This window comes from Pipistrellus kuhlii, unplaced genomic scaffold (assembly GCF_014108245.1).
Source record: "Pipistrellus kuhlii isolate mPipKuh1 unplaced genomic scaffold, mPipKuh1.p scaffold_m20_p_22, whole genome shotgun sequence".
In the NCBI taxonomy this organism is placed as follows: Eukaryota; Metazoa; Chordata; class Mammalia; order Chiroptera; family Vespertilionidae; genus Pipistrellus; species Pipistrellus kuhlii.
This window is the reverse complement of record NW_023425521.1, coordinates 10,873,564-10,891,207: the sequence shown is the minus strand read 5'-3', so window position 1 is coordinate 10,891,207 and position 17,644 is coordinate 10,873,564. Positions and strand designations below refer to the sequence as shown.

The window sequence follows — 17,644 nt, the reverse complement described above, 5'->3', positions numbered from 1 at the left end:
ATTTGGATAAACTGAACTTTTACAATGGGGTTACCTTTCCAGCATCACCTCCATGGGGGTAATGAGATCCTGGAGAATGTACAGGAGACCCCGTTGGAGAGGCAGGAAGAATATTAATGATATCAGGGTCAAGATCGTCTGCTGTGTCTAACAAATCAAAGAAACCCATTCCATCTGCTATAAGAGAAAGAAAAAATATTAAATACTCAATTTTTCATTTCAAGGTTATTTACAGGAGAGTTAAAATCAATTTAACCAACATCTACTGAGTGCCTCCCATGTGTCAATTATTGTGCTGAGAGCCATATAAATAATTATACATAAAAATAATTATGCAGCTGAAACTGGTTTGGCTCAGTGGATAGAGCATCGATCTGTGAACTGAAAGGTCCCAGGTTCGATTCCGGTCAAGGGCATGTACAATGAATGGTTGCAGGCACATCCCTGGTAGGGGGTGCGCAGGAGGCAGCTGGTCAATGTTTCTCTCTCATCGATGTTTCTAGCTCTCTCTCCTCTCCCTTCCTCTCTGTAAAAAAATCAATTAAAATATATATTTTTTAAAAATAATAATAATTATGCAGCCCCACTGGTGGAGCTCAGTGATTGAGCTTCAACCCATGAATCAGGAGGTCATGGTTTGATTCCCAGTCAGGGTATATGCCGGGTTTCATGCTGGATCCCCAGTAGGAGGTGTGTAGGAGGCAGCTGATCAATGATTTTTTCTCATCGCTGATATTTCTCTCTCCCCCTCTCTCTGAAACCGATAAAAATATATTTTTTAAAACATTTCACAAGATACAATCCAGCTAAGGATCTTGAAAGGGGGAGGTAAATCATGTGTATTTAGGTGGTCCTTGGAATCACAGGGGCCCTAATATCAGGGAGGCACTAGGGGTAGTCAATGAAGGAGATATGCTAATATTATACTGCTGGTGTTGAAGATGGAAATAAGGGCCATGAGCAAGAGATGCAAGTGGTCTTTAAAGCTGGCAAAGGCAAGGAAACAGACTGTCCCTTAGAGATACCAGAGAGAACCAACCCTGCAGACTTCTTTGACTTGAGTCCAGTAGAACTTCTGACTTCAAAAATTCTAAGATAAGTGTGTGTCATTTTAAGCCACTAAGCCTGTGGTAATTTGTTACAGCAGCAATAGGAAACTTAGAGTAAATACAATATGCTGAAAATTAAGATTTAAAATGACACTATTCATTATTCTTTACTATTAAGCAAAACATTCAAATTATTGTTATAATGCGCGCACGCGCGCGCGCACACACACACACACACACACACACACACACACACAAAATAGAATAATTAATACCTATACTGTGACTTTAAAAATGTGCCCTTTTCTAGGGTAAATCAGAGCAACAATGGAGTATCGTGTATTTTTCTTCTTCTACTCAAATGCAAACTATAAATTCATTGAGAAAAGATATATCCCTACTCTTTCAGTTTATATAAATCACTATATTATTTTGGCAAATTAAGATAAAAAAGAATATAATATGAGCTGCAAAGTGTATATATAGATAACTCAACAGCATAGGCAAAAAACTATAAACATTTTATGACCAATGTTGTCTTTTCAAAATAAATATTTATGAGATAATTCATAGCACCAGTTCTGACATCAATAAGATAGAAGAATGATTATATTAGTTTCCTGTTGCTGCTTTTACAAATTATTACAAACTTGCTAATTTAAAATATCATACATATATTCTCTAATAGTTTGGGGTCCAGAAGTTCAAATTCAGTTTTATTGGGCTGAAATCAAAGTGTTGGTCATTAGGCCAAAATCAAGGAAGCAGCGGGCCTCTGCTGCTTTTAGAGGATCCAGAGGGTGATCTGTTTGTCTTTTCCAGCACCTAGAACTGTCTTCATTGGCTCATGGCTCCTTCCTCCTTAAAGTCAGCAGTATAGCATTGTTTTTCTGTGACTTTGCTTCCCTCTCTTGTGGATAGTAAAACTCCCATTTTAAAAGGATATATGTGATTGCATTTAGGAACGACCACTAACACAGGATCTCTACAACTCAAGATCCTTATTTAATCACATCTGCAGCCTTTTTGTTGTTGAAACATTTACAGGTTTCAGGGACATTCATAAGATACAGATATGTGTTGGGAACATTAATCAGCCTATAATCAGCAACAATCAGCAAGACTTTTTATATTTGCAAAACTTTTAAAAATAATTCTCCTACCATTGTTAGGATTGAAAGCTAAGTCCAAATTTTCAGTGGTATAAGTAGCTGAAGCTACTTGCACAGAAGCAGAAGTAGGGAATACAAGTATATGAGTACATGATGTATCCTGTGGGGTATTTAGCTGAGATGTCTGCATATTTAGAGTGGTGCTTCTTCCAAATACAGAACCAGTTGACACAGAATCTGGAAAGGAAATGAAAGGTATTTTTTAATTTAATAAGTGAAGAATCAATTTTACATAATGTTTGAAAACTTAAGAGCATAAAGAATTAATTCTGATATAAACTAAAGTTGCTAACCTGGCATAATAACAAAAGAGCCTTGGGGTTCCATTGCTACCAAGCAAGCACTGAGAATGCTGGGAGAGTCTGCAGCAGATATACAACACATTCTACACATGTCTTTGAGTCTTTTACTTAGAGACTGCAAATTTCGACGACTCAGCAAACAGCTCCAATCTGTGGGTATCAACAATAAAAATAATAAAGTAACACCATTATTAACATCCTATAGAACCAAAGTTTAAACATAATGGTTTTATTTTTAAAAATATATACATTTTTTAAATTTAATTCAGAGAGAGAGGGAGAGAGAGAGAGAGAGAGAAACATCAAGGATGAGAGAGAATCATCGATCAGCTGCATCCTGCTTGCCCCTTACTGGGGATAAAGCCCACAATCTGGGCATATGCCCTTGGCAAAGAATCGAACCTGGATTCTTCAGTCTGAAAGCCAACACTTAATCCACTGAGCCAAACTGGCTAGGATAAACATAATGGTTTTAAAATTAGTGTCATTATCAAGCCAGAACTGTCTTACTCGTGATATTACTCAACATTCTTTATCACCTTAGCTTTAATGTACATCAATATCAATTAGTATCTGCTGAACAGAAGGTACCGTATTTTTCGGACCATAAGACGCACCGGACCATAAGACGCACCAGTTTTTAGAGAAGGGAAATGAAGAAAAAAAGATTCTGAAACAAATAGTGTCCTAAAATATTTTATGTGCATTAAAACCCAACATCACAGTCATAAACACATGTAATCAACCCTGTAAAGTAAACAGCAGCATTTAGAACCATTTTAGAGCCGGGCAAGCACACAGAGACCACACAGAGCCGGGCAAGTAAAAAAAACTTTTTTTTTAAAGTATATGTGTAGGCTATATTTGGACCATAAGACGCAGGGACTTTCCCCCCCCACTTCTGGGGGGGGAAAAGTGCGTCTTATGGTCCGAAAAATACGGTAAGTTGAATAATGAAAAAAGGAAAAATAAAAATAGTAGTAATGGTAATGATATTAAAGTTGTAATATTGTAAAATATACTTTTATATCTGGAATTAAGCCATTTGTGGTTTAGACATCTGTGGTTCCTCTTTAAAAACAAAAATCAATAACAAAAAATTTTTTATAAGCTATGCATTTTATCAAGTACATATTATACCTATATGTGGTCTGAACAGTGTATGAATTAATATAAAACAGAAATCTAAGTACTAAAATACAAAAGCACAATTTTACCTTTTAATTCTCCATGACCAATCCTTCCTAGTCGGCCAATTACAACTCTCCATGGTAATGAACTCATTTGTACAAGTCCTAAGCACCATTCCCAAAGTTTCTGTAGACCAAATCTTCTAGCAGATGCTTTTTTCCTACGAGCCCTATTGTGTAAAATAGATAGTCATAAATGTGAGTAAAACTCATATGACATTTCAAAAGAGCTCAAATTTGAAGAAGAAAAAAAAAAAAACTGGTTCCTTAGTGCTTTGAAACTTTTATACAAGTCCTAAACAAGAACATATGTGAATTATAGGTGTGGCATGCTTTTTTTCTTCTTCTTTTTTTCTTCTTTTTTTTAACTATACATTAAAGTATATACAACTCTGAAAAGTTATCCATAAGCATCAAAATTCACCAGAAACACTGCCCTATACCAGAGATTGGCAAAACTTTTCTTTTAAGAGCCAATGTTTTTAGTTTTGTAGGCCATCAAGATTGTGTTATAACAATTCAACTCTGCTGCTGCTGCTGCAGCATGAAAGCAGCCACAGATAATACTTTAATGAGCAGGGCCAGATTTGGCCCACAGGTTAAACAGTTTGTCAATCTTTGCTCTATACTTTAAGTTGAAGGATATAAAAAAAAAACTACACTTCTCAAACCAAACAATGTTATTGAATTTCTGCATGCATGTCCTTTTTAGGCAAGCAGATAACATGAGCAACAGTAGCTACCATTTATTGAGTACTTACTATACCAAGAATTATACCCACTTTACATGGATACCTCATTTTCAGCCTAACAACCATATAACACATAAACTTATCCTCCCAGAGAAGTAAGCTGTAGCTCGGCTGGCTCCAGGTCACATAATAAAGTGGCAGAGTTGGGATTTGAACCCAGGTGTCTATGACTCTAGAGGTGCACTTCTTTCTTTTCTCTAACTTCTACTTTCAGTTAAATGGCAACACTATCATTGTATTGGAAAGGTAATATTATTCTTCCTCTATTCCATGCTTATCCTTCACAGATAAGAATACTCATTCCAAAGCTCATTTAATCAGTATTAACTATCCCATTTAAAAAACTCAAAATTGTGTCAAGGAAATGTATAAAGTACTGCTTTATGGTTTATACAATAATCAACAAATCTTTGTAACCAATAATATAAAATTCGACTTCTATAAACTAAGAATCATTAAATATTTATGTATATAACCAATTTTTGAACTTAAAGGAACAGAATCTTTATATAATAGAGAAAATAAAGGATAGAACCAAATCTTAAAAATAACAATTAATGGAAGGATTTGCTTTTCAAGAACTCCCAAGCAGTGTTCACTAACTTTGAAACATGTTACTAGAAATATCTATTAAGTGACAAGTCAACATGAGGCTCACCTATTGTGACCTATTAGTTACAACCTTCATTAAATAAATGGCCATGATATCTTATTACTACCAAAAAAAATTCTAAAAAGAAAGCCTCCATTTTCAGAAGACACTCTAACATTTAAGTGATAAAAATTTCAGTCCACAATTTAAGTAAAGAAATTTAAAAGTTAACTCAACTAATGTAGGGATTATATCTTAGTATCTTGGATGGTACATGAAAAAATAAATTTCCAGGGTGCTTCACTTTTTTAAATTTTATTTTATTTATTATGGAGAGCTTTCTAGTTCCATGCCTCAATTTTTTTTCAGGTTAAAATCATTACTTCAAGTTTTATTATAAAGAATTTAGGAAGCTTGCCCTAGCCAGTTTGGCTCAGTGGATAGAGCACTGGCCTGTGGACTGAAGGGTCCCAGGTTCGATTCTGGTCAAGGGCACATGCATGGGATGTGGGCTCGATCCCCAGTGGGGAGCGTGCAGGAGGCAGCTGATTAATGGTTCTCTCTCATCATGGATGTTTCTGTCTTGCCCTTTCTCTCTGAAATCAATTAAAAAACATATTTAAAAAAAAAAAAAGAATCTAGGAAACTTAATCTTTTTTGTCTATGTAACAGAATAATCAAATTTATTCTTAATTCTCTTAATTATACAATGTAAATATACACTATATAAGGGTAAGAATCCACAATCCCAAGACTTATCTTATTATTGATTTTTATTTATTTTTTAGAGAGAAACATCAAGTTTTTGTTCCACTTGCTTCTTGTATGTGCCCTGACTGGGAATCAAATCACAACCCTGGCATATTGGGATGATACTCTAACCAATTGATCTACCCAGCCAGGCCAAGACGTAATTTGCATGTACCTTGGTTGCAGGCACATTCCTAATAGGAGGTGTGCAGGAGGCAGTTGATGATGTTTCTCTCTCATCTATGTTTCTAACTATCCTTCTCCCTTCTTCTCAATAAAATATATATTTTTAAAAATAATATTTATTGATTTTCAGAGAGAGAAGAGGTGAGGGGAGAGAGAGGGAGAGGAAGAGGGAGAGGGGGGGAGAGAGAGAGAGAGAGAGAAACATCAATTGGTTGCCTCCTGCAAGCCTCCTACTGGGGATCAAGCCTGCAACCAAGACATGTGTCCTGACTGGGAATCTAACTAGCTACCTCTTGGTACATGGGATAACACTTAACCAACTGAGCCACTGGCAGGGCAAGAGTTAATATGTACATGACCGGCAAAACAGTTTTCTATTCTTTAAGTATAAAAGTAAAAGTGTGTATGAATTTTTAAAAATGGGATGATATAATGATATATTTAAAGAAACTTAAGTACCTATTTGGAACATCGATGTTAATGATACATGTTTCTAAAAGTTCTCCATATAGATCTGTGCAAGAAGCAAGAATCCATCTTTGATCATGTGATAAACAGTACCCCACGAAAAGAACATTATATTTCTGTCCAGCTTCTCCAAATGTTTCTCCTAGCTCTGTCTGTTTATCCTTCACTGGAGCCAGAATAAAAGGAGGTGTATAAAGTCGAATACACTCTGGTCTCTGTAAAACAAAAAATTAAGGTACTATGGTACTATACAATCACAGAAAAATCTTTTATTAAAAAGATTTTTACTGAAAATGTGATATTATCTTTTCCCAATTATAATTGGAAAATGGGAGCTATACAGAACTGCACTTGGTTTTGCATAAAATCATAAAATGTATAGTTTTTAATAACTGGTCATAAAAAGCATACTTACATCAGGACTTTTAAGAGCATTTTCCATGGCTAAACCTGGTCCAAACCCAGTCAATGTTTTCACATTGGTTGATGTTGGAAGGGGTCTCCGGCACTGGGTAAAGGCCGAAAAAGCCAGGGATTTTAAATGCTGGGTATAGATTTGTCTATCTTCATGCTTCACAGGTTGCAACAGGTACTGACAAGGAACAATCTAGAAATTATAGGCAAATATTACAAATGTTAAACTTTGAACAAGTCACAAGAGAATAAAAAAGACTATAAGTTAGAAATTCTAAATTTTTTACTAGAAAATTTAAACAAAGCAAATCAAAATGACAAACTAAATTATTTTATAGGATTTTAATAGCCAACTTTACCAATAGGCTATGTAAAAATCTTTAAAATTTTCTGCATATCAGTTTTGATATTGCCATTGACTGGTCCTGTTGTAGCCTATAAATAATTCAAATTTCTGTAAGTAACTTAATATGGTTAAATTCTTTCTAGTTTTACTGGCAACCTGCTTTATTTAGAATTCTAGCATATATAGGTCCATACTTTAATTTTTTACTTAAGTTTATGAACATAAAAACTGGTTTATAAAAGTAACATAAGAGCCTAAACCGGTTTGGCTCAGTGAATAGAGCGTCTGCCTGCGAACTGAAAGGTCCCGGGTTCAATTCCGGTCAAGGGCATGTACCTTGGTTTTGGGCACATCCCCAGTAGGGAGTGTGCAAGAGGCAGCTGTTCGATGTCTCTCTCTCATCGATGTTTCTAACTCTCTATCCTTCTACCTTCCTCTCTGTAAAAAAATCAATAATATATATTAAAAAAAAAAAGTAACATAAGAGAAATATTCAATGTACTTTGTGCAATCTTTATTTTCCATTATTACTGTGCTTCCTTTTATTTTCCATTATTATTATGACACAATTGCGAAGTCTGTCTTTTATAAACTAAGATTTCTAGTATAATATCACTTAAAATAAAATCTACATAATAGAACCTGGCTTTTACAAAATCAATTTAGGCACAGACTAGTATCTTTGAAATGTCTATCAACATCCAATGGTTTTATATAAATTTTATCTGCAACATTTATCATTCTTACCTGTACAGAAACAGTACTCTTAATATGAGGAGGAAGAGTCTGGACCATTTCCAGAAAGCATCGAAGTAGCCCCAAAGTCCATACATTAGAAGAATTAGTGCTCTCATCTTTATTTTCATATGTAAAAGGATCAATTATATAAACGACAATTGCAGGTGGATAAGTGATTGCATGTGAATCACCATCTGTGGGGATACCCACTTTATCCCGATCCATCGTGCTAAAATTCAAGGTAGAAATGACAGTTAGGAAAAAAGTTGTACTATTCCTTTCTTGGGGAAGCATTAAAAGCAGTTTTTAATACCTCATCCCCTATTCAGAGAACCTCTCTAAAATTGAAGGACATCTCTTTCTCTTCAAAGAGAACTATAAACAACATATATACAATTTCATGGTGTACGAAGATATTTATGTTGAGATCTTGCATTAGAAAAGAATTATTTAAATCTGAAGAGCAGAGGTGGGAATGGCCAGCCTGCAGGCCATAAAAGTCCTAAGAAATCATTTGGTCTGGTTCATAGGTCAACATTCAACCACTGAACCACACCGGCCGGGTAAGCCTGCTAATTTTTTAAAAGATGTTATGAAGAGTCTTCATTATAATTTTATAAGTAAAATACTGAACATTATAACAACTACAATTTCACTGATAAGACCAAAAAACTCTTTATGTTCATTCATAATTACTGTGTTATTCAGACAAAAAGAAGCATCATATATTTATATTTCTGCAAAATTAGTACATTTAAAAGTACCTTTCAGATACATCAGGATGTGGCTGAGTGGGAAGAGAAGATGATTCTCCAGAAATCCCAGCGGTTTGTAGAGCTGATGACTGTTGCCCTCCTAGCTGGCCATTCTGAACTGTACTCGCTTGTGTAGACATGGATCCTGTAGCACTACTGTTCAAACTGCCAAAGGGTGGAAACGAAGGTAGTTTATTTGATACTCCACTATTCAAGTTGGAGGATGATGAAGATGAAGTTGAAGTTGTGGTCAAAGTTGAATTAGCTGTGGCAACTGAAGAAGACATGGTAACACCTGAAGTCACTGTCATAGTGCTGCTCGCTGCAGATGCTAGGGTGGCAGATGGAGTATTAGCATTTCCAGTATTTGTCATCTGAGGTGGAGTAATCAAAGATTGACTTGTAGGGGCAACTAAATTTGGCTGGGAAAGTAGAGAGCTGTCCAATGGCTGGGAAGCAAGATAAGGACCTAAAGATAATAAAAACAGGTAGGGTATTTAATTCTTTATTTCACTGATTGGTTCTTTATTTATTAAACTATGTGAATAATATCTAATTGATGCTTTTTTGGTAATTACCCTTCCTAAGTTGCTTGCTAAGAATGTAGCATATATAGCTTTCTATTGTATTTTCCTACAAACTGAAGAAACATAATTTAAATGGAATTGAAAAGGATAAACCAGCATTTTCATATAAAATAAAGAAATGGATTCTATGAAAGTATAATAAAGTTCTATTTCCTAGGCATAATTAAATATAAATAACAGTATCTAGCAAATTTTTATTAAGCCATTCAAAGGGTTCCTAAATCACAAGTTAAATGAATATTGACTACATTAGGAGCTAATTAGATATAAAAAGGAGAAATGTTATCATGAGGTTCAAATTATAGGAATATCTAATGAGATTCAATATTTTGGTTAAATCTATTTAATCTTTGGATTAAGTCTAAATTAAGTCCGGTGGTATTTAATTAAAGTGTTAAAAGAAGCAAGTCTTCGTCTTAAACAGCTATCATTTTCTTAGTTCCAACAAAGAACTGTTTTTTTGTGTTGTAGAGGAAATTACAAGTTATTTGCTCTCTAAACCATTAACAAATCAAGAATCTTTTTTTTTTAATATATCTTTATTGATTTTTTACAGAGAAGAAGGGAGAGAGATAGAGAGCTAGAAACGTCGATGAGAGAGAAACATCGACCAGCTGCCTCTTGCACACTCCCTACCGGGGATGTGCCCACAACCAACGTACATGCCCTTGACCGGAATCGAACCCGGGACCTTTCAGTCCGCAGACCGACGCTCTACCATTGAGCCAAATCGGTTTCGGCACAAATCAAGAATCTTAATGTTAAGAAGTCTTAATATTAATAAACTTAAATAAAATCAAATTCATCAGATCCTACAGAAGCAACAAAAAATTGCTTATAATCCACAATTTCCTTCTACCTGATAAGATCCCTAGTACAGGGTTCATTAAACTTTTTCTATAAAGGGTCAGGTGGTAGTTATTTTAGGCTTTATGGGTCAGTCTCTGTCAAAACTACTCAGATCTGATCTTGTAGCACAAAAGCAGGCCTAGGCAATATGTAAATAAATGAGCATGGTTGTGTTTCAATAAAATTTTATTTACAAAAACAGCTGGAGGACTGGGCCATACATTCTAACACTGGCCTTATATAATAAATTCAAATTCAATACCTAGGTCATATCTGCAGACTTGTGCATAAAGCTTGAGTTTAGAAAATGCTTCATTGTTACCATCAGCTGTCTGAGAAAACCATTCTGCTACCAACTTTTCTGATAGTTTCTTTGATGCAGTAGATCCAACTCTCATGATCCCATCTGCCAACAGTCGAGAAATAGGTCTATGTTGACCTAATCGACAGGACTACAAATATACATACAGAAAGCAGAATTAGTGAAATTATCATAGCATTTAAGTACATAATATAAAATAAAGCATTTCAGATATTTAAAATAAACTATCCCTTATACTTAACATTTGGGATAAGAATATCAAGGGTAAAACGGTGCCATAGATCTTTTTCTTTTGTACAGTAGAAATCCATTAAATTTCTTTTAAAATTAAAACATCTCAAATGAAATTAAACAACTAGATAATAATAATGGCACTATAACTTTATGCCTTGAATAATGAAAACGTGAATACAGAAGTATTAAAATGTAGTCATTTTAAGCTGTGAATCTATCCCAATTCATCTATATAAATACATATATCCTTAAATTAAGCAAAAGCAAAATAAAAATTAGTATACAACTACACTATGAATTTGCCAGCTCTCCCTCCAATTGTGTGGGCTACTGATGTCTGTTGTAAGAAGCCTACTATCAAGTAAGTTTGCCATACTTGACTAAGAAAATTTAGCCCTAGCTGGTTTTGCTCTGTGGATAGAGCGTCCACCTGCAGACTGAAGGGTCCTGGGTTTGATACTGGTCAAGGGCACATGACCGGGTTATGGACTTAATCCTGAGTAGGGGGTGTGCAGGAAGCAGCTGATCAATGATTCTCTCTCATCATTCATGTTTCTATTTTTCTTTCCCTCTCCCTTCCTCTCTGAAATCAATAAAAATATATATTTTTTAAAAGAAAATCTAGATAGGATTTCCTTACTATAAGCCTTTCAATAGCTCAAAAAAATCTAATATGAATAGTGAGTCTTTATATGGTAATATAATACACAATGTCTTCTCAAACCTATATACTGTAATTGTGGAGCTTTCCTCTGGGAAGATTTTGCAGGACTAGTGTTCTATACAACACTCTTTGGGAAATACTTATTTCTACAAAACACACAACATATCTTATAATTAAGTGGAAATTTTATAAGAAGTTAAGCCAGCACAAACTAACAATTATTAAAAAAAAAATTTAAAAACTGGATTTCCAAGCATTTATGGAAAAAGGAAGGTGTAATGAATTTAAGACTTTATGTTCCACAGCATTTTAAATTTGCAATCATTGCATTCAGTAAAGGACATAATATTAGACTTATAACTTAAAAAATTAGTCAAGAATTTCAGAAATGAAATAGATCTTACAAAGATCTAGCATAACTTTATTTTATGTATGAGGAAAGTGAGGCTTAGTGTTAGCACCTGAGATCCTAGAGAATTAAGACTAGAATTTTGTAAGTGTAATTTTCCTTGGCTATTCAACCATGCTGCTTTTTGCTTTAGAATAGGGGTGTCGAACTCAATCAGAGAAGGGGCCAAAATCTAAAATCCAGCCTAAATCGCGGGCCGAATGGTTTACTGAACAGTCATAAACTGTCATTGTGATGGAAACGCAGCGGAGTGCAGTGATGACAGCGCGGTGCGGGCCACATTGCAAGGCCTGGCGGGACGGATTTGGCCCGCGGGCCTTGTGTTTGACACATGTGCTTTAGAAAAATATTCTCTCTCTTTTTTTGTTGATTTTTAGAGAGTAGAAGGGAAAGGGAGAGGTACAGAGAGAGAACCATCAATGTGAGAAAAAGATACATCAACTGGTTCCCTCCTGCACATGCCCCGACCAGGGCTGGGGATAAAGCCTTCAACCGAGGTATATGCCCTTGACCAGAATCGAAACCAGGACCCTTTCGTCCTTGGGCTGACGCTCTGTCCACTGAACTAGCTAGGGCAAAAAATATTTTCTTAAATGAGACTATGTACTCTCAATTTTTCCCCCAATAAGGCAATTTCTACTATTACCCATGGCACACACATCTAACTAAGGGTGTAGGTCAAATCCTGTAAGAATGTAACTGGCTAGTATGAGAAGTAAACGACATCAAAGAACTTGACATCATTATTATTCTGTCCCAATCAACTGAACTGCCCAGTATAATTTATGTCTAAACATACAAATAATAAGGCAGTTTAAAAATGCCACATTTTTTAAAACACCTACCTCATATATTGCAGTAAGATCCCTAAAAAAACTTTTGGCTCCATTTAACAAAGCTTCATTTTCTGGACATAGTACAACATAAGCTATATCTCTTTGAGATCCATAGGGTTCCAGCATAAGTCTCTCCCAGTAAGGAAGAGCAAATGGAGAAAGCACCAGAAAATCATAATCATAACTCAACAAAAACGTGGGGATTGGCAGTGGTTCTGGAGATTCATCAGTTCCTAAATAAGAAAAATATATTTGAAGAAAACATTTAAAAGTAGTATGTCTTTTATTGAAATGTCGAAAGTACTAAGCCATTATTAGTAGTAAAAATATTTTATTAAAGACAAAAATACTTAAAGCCAGTGATTGAGGCTTTTCCACAGTTAAGAATTTGCTAAAATGGTCTTTAAAAAGAACATATGAAAAAAAAAAAAAAGACTTATACCTTAATTTAAATGCAAAAAAAAATTTAATCTGAATAAAAAAACTTAGAAGTATAAGAGAAAACACGGGAAGAGAGTTTTATTTTTAAATCTGGACTAGGAAAAGCCTTTCTAAGCATAACATAAAACCTATCCATTTAAAAACCAATTAATCTTACTATATTAAATTTTAAACTTTGGTATAAAAAAAACAACACAATAAAGCCAAATGATTAGCAACAAGTTGGAAGAATGATTTGCAATGTATATGAAAAAAGTTACTATCCTTACCATTTAAAAGGAACTATATAAATCCATAAGAAAATGACCAGAAACCTCATAGAAAAGTGGATACAGTATACGAACAAAGTTCACAGCAATAGAAATATCTCTTGCACATAAAAAGATGCTCATTCTCATGACAAAGAAATTAAAATAATTAATAGCAAACAATTATAACACTATGTGTTTGGTACTGCTCAAAGATTTTTTTTTTTTTTTTAATGAACTCATTTAGCTTTCACAAAAACTATACGAGGCTGATACTAATATTAATCTAATTTTAGAGAAGAAAAAGCTGGAATAGAAAAATTAAGCAACTTTCTTTAATCAAAGCCTAACATACAAGGAGTGGCAGAAGTGGGATTAGAAACCAGGAAATCTTTCCTCACAGTCTATACTATTCTACCTCTAAACTATAATGAAACAACCATTTTCACCCATCTACTTAGCACCCGACTGGTAAAGGTTTGGGGAACAGACATTTTACTGGCAGAAGTTTAAACTGGTATTATAAAGAGTACTTTGCAATATTTAAAAAAATATATACACACATGCTTTAAAAGCCAGACATGTTTGAATTCTAGAAAAATAGTTGTAATAATGATGGAAACTGCCAAGCCAGCATGGCTCAGTGGTTGAGTGTCAACCTATGAACCAGGAAGTCATGGTTTGATTCCCAGAAAGGGCACATGCCAGGTTGCAGGCTGGATCCCCAGAGAGGGGCATGCAGGAAGCAGCTGATCAATGATTCTCTCTCATCTTTGATGTTTCTAACTCTCTCTCCCTCTCCTTTACTCTATAAAATCAATAAAAATATCTTTTTTTTAAAAATATATATATTTTATTGATTTTGTACAGAGAGGAAGGGAGAGAGATAGTTAGAAACATCGATGAGAGAGAGTCATCGATCAGCTGCCTCCTGCACACCCCCCACCGGGGATATGCCCGCAACCAAGGTACATGCTCCTGACTGGAACCGAACCCGGGTCCTTCAGTCCCCAAGCCAACGCTCTATCCATTGAGCCAAACCAGTTTTGGCTATGTATTTTTTTTTTTTAAATAGAATGATGGGAACCATCTATTCATCTTTAATAATAAAAGTATAATATGCTAATTAGACTGGATGCCCTTCCAGATGGCCTTCTGGACAAATCTGTGGTGGTAGGAAGCCAGGCAGCCATGGCGGCAGCAGGGGCTGAACCTTTGCACATGAGTGTGTGTGTGTGTGTGTGTGTGTGTGTGTATTAGCTTCATAAATATATATATATATATATATATATATATATATATATATATATATATATATATACTTAAACACACACACACACACACATATGTGCAAAGTATCCCCTCAGAAGTTCGACGGGGAGTTTAATCACTTGCTATGATGTGTGCTGACCACCAGGGGTTGGCATGGAATGAAGGAAGGCCAGAAGCCGAAAAGTCCTGATAGGCCCTGACTGCCGGCCAGTCCTAGGGACCTTACCCATGCATGAATTTTGTGCACCAGGCCTCTAGTGTCCATAAGCAGTATCTTTCCACAAGATAATATCATGCGGAAAGAACAGAATACAGGCAGCCATTAAAACAAGAAAAACCTCTGTATGTACAGTAAAAACTTGGGTATTGTGTTTTGTGTGTGTCTACTATTTTGGTGATGTTTTATAAAATATATTTCTATTGATTTCACAGAGAAAGAGAGAGGGAGATAGAAACAGAAATATCAATGAATAGAGAGATCATTGATTGACTGCCTTCTGCACAGCTCACACTCTGGATTGAGCCCACAACCAGGGCATGTGCCCTGACTGGGAACTGAACCATGACGTCCTATTTCATAGGTTGAAGCTCAAACACTGAGCCACACACCAGCTGGGCTCATCACTGATGTTTCTCTTTCTCGCTCCCTATCCCTTCCTCTCTGAAATCAATAAGAATACATAAGGAAAAAAAAAAAAGTAAAAATATATAATTAACCTCAACTTTTCACTGAATGTAAAGTTATGTATGGGATTGAAACTATTTAGTAATCAACAAAAGAAGAAAAAAAATATGAGAAAAATCAACTAATTTTGCATATATATAATGCATTCTAAAACCATGCACAAAAGTCAGAGATTTCAATGTTAAGAACTATTATTCCAGACATATTTTAAAAGCTCCAATTATATCCCATTATTTAGAGCCAACCTTCAACCAATACTTCAAACAAATTTTTAAAAAATATATTTTTATTTATTTCAGAAGAAAGGAGAGGGAAAGATAGATAGAACATCAACGATAAGAGAGAAATTGGATTAGCTGTATCCTGCATGTCCCCTACTGGGGATTGAGCCTGCAACCAGATCATGTGCCCTTGACTGAAATTGAACCTGAGAACCTTCAGTCCACAGCCAATAGTTTATCGACTGAGCCAAACTAGCTAGGGCAATTCAAACAATTAAAAAAATATATATAGTATTTTTATTGATTTTTTACACAGAGGAAGGGAGATAGATAGAGAGCTAGAAACCTCGATGAGAAACATTGACCAGCTGCCTCTTGCACACCCCCTACCGGGGATGTGCCCACAAGCAATGTACATGCCCTTGACCGGAATCGAACCTGGGACCTTTCAGTCCACAGACTGACGCTCTACCACTGAGCCAAACCGGCTTCGGCAATTCAAACAATTTTTAATGTTCTTTTTTATTATAGTTAACCAGAAATCTACAGTGCACGTACCATATTGGGAGTGTTCATTTGCTACTCTTATCACAGCTAGGAAATTTGTCTTTTTTTTTTTTTTAATGAGACCTTGAGAACTTTTATCACTAATATTAATTACTTGCTCCTTTTTACCCATTTTTTCAATTCAATTTTATAAAATAAAGGTTTACAACAAAAGTGATGCTCAATCTTTTTTAAAATTTTGGCAATATGATTCTTTCTACACATAAAATTGTATGGTAAGTCTCAAGTAAAAACAGGCCTAAGTGAAACTGTTATTTCTGATGTACCAGTACCCTGAATGCTGCAAATGTTCAAAGTAAGAAAGGCTAAGTCTGACCCACACTGCCTTACGTCAAACATACGCCACAAAAATATTTAAGGGAAACAACTGTGCTTACTCTAATTGGGCATAGAAACTGAGAACTAAAACAAAAGTAGTCCAAATACATACTATAAATTACTTACCATAAGAGCCTCGGCCAGCCATCTTATGAAATTGTTGCCAAGTGAGAGGACCTTGAACCCCCCAAGGCCTTACTGTTCTTTTTTTCTGAATAGCATCCTGAAGAACAGGGTGAAGAGATAGGAGCATTCGAAGTATATCCTGTGAGCACTGCATACTCACATCTATAACCATTAAAAAAAGTAATTAAGAATTCTGCTTGACATAATTTTATACATAGAAAACGCTAAAGACTATACACACACACACACACACAAAAAAAAAAAAAACACATTAGAAATAAGTAAAAGTGCAAGGTACAAAATCAATATACAAAAGAACTGCTGCATTTCTATACCTAACAACTCTCGTCTTCACCATCCACAACACAATAGCAAACACAAAAAGGATCATGTTACTTTTCTACTCAAAATCCTATCTAATAAGAGAGTAATATGCAAATTGAACATCACTCCAACACACTAGATGGCTGCCCCCTTGTGGTCAAAGATGGTTGCCCCCATGTGGACACAAGATGGCCAGCAGGGGAGGGCAGTTGAGAGGGACCAGGCCTGCAAAGGAGGGCAGTTGGGGGCGATCAAGTCTGCAGGGGAGGGCAGTTAGGGATGACCAGGCCGGCAGAGAAGGGAAGTTGGGGGTGATCGGGCCTGGAGGGAAGGGCAGTTGGGGGGAACCCAGGTCTACAGAGGAGAGCAGTTTGGGGAGGGGAGGGGGCCAGGCCTGCAGGAGAAGGCAGTTAGGGGTGATCAGGCTGGCAGGGGAGCAGTTAGGCATCAATCAGGCTGTGAGGGGAGTGGTTAGGGGGTAATCAGGTTAGCAGGCAGAAGTGGTTAGGGGCAATCAGGAAGGCAGGCAGGCAAGCAGTTGGGAGCCAGCAGTCCTGGATTGTGAGAGAGATGTCCGACTGCCTAAATGGCAATCGGACATCTCTCAAGAAGTCCCAGATTGGAGAGGATGCAGGCTGAGGGGCACCCCCTAACCCCCATGCATGAATTTCATGCACTGGGCCTCTAGTTGTCCTATAACTTACCATCATGCATTTGTTTAATTTTTTTATTCATTTCAGAGAAAGTGAAGTAGAGGAAGAGATAGAATCATCAATGATGAGAGAGAATCATCAATCAGCTGCCTCCTGCATGCCCACAACCTTTGG

General features: G+C 35.9%; 1 protein-coding gene across 9 annotated transcripts in view; it reads right to left on the bottom strand.

Annotated features, from left to right (window-relative positions):
- The window catches only part of MED13 (mediator complex subunit 13), a 90,229-nt gene that overhangs the window by 6,804 nt on the left and 65,781 nt on the right, over positions 1-17,644 (bottom strand). For 5 of the 9 annotated variants that reach the window (XM_036451410.1, XM_045586394.1, XM_045586392.1 and 2 more), the window contains 11 exons: positions 16,494-16,655; positions 12,625-12,848; positions 10,413-10,602; positions 8,724-9,183; positions 7,969-8,188; positions 6,877-7,068; positions 6,453-6,676; positions 3,741-3,883; positions 2,515-2,673; positions 2,213-2,398; positions 35-177 (listed from right to left, as the gene is read on the bottom strand). In XM_036451410.1, the coding sequence (XP_036307303.1) occupies positions 35-177; positions 2,213-2,398; positions 2,515-2,673; positions 3,741-3,883; positions 6,453-6,676; positions 6,877-7,068; positions 7,969-8,188; positions 8,724-9,183; positions 10,413-10,602; positions 12,625-12,848; positions 16,494-16,655 (2,303 nt within the window). Of the gene's footprint in view, positions 1-34; positions 178-2,212; positions 2,399-2,514; positions 2,674-3,740; positions 3,884-6,452; positions 6,677-6,876; positions 7,069-7,968; positions 8,189-8,723; positions 9,184-10,412; positions 10,603-12,624; positions 12,849-16,493; positions 16,656-17,644 lie in introns of those variants that run through there. The other 4 variants (XM_036451411.1, XM_036451413.2, XM_036451412.1 and 1 more) reach the window with 4 other exon arrangements.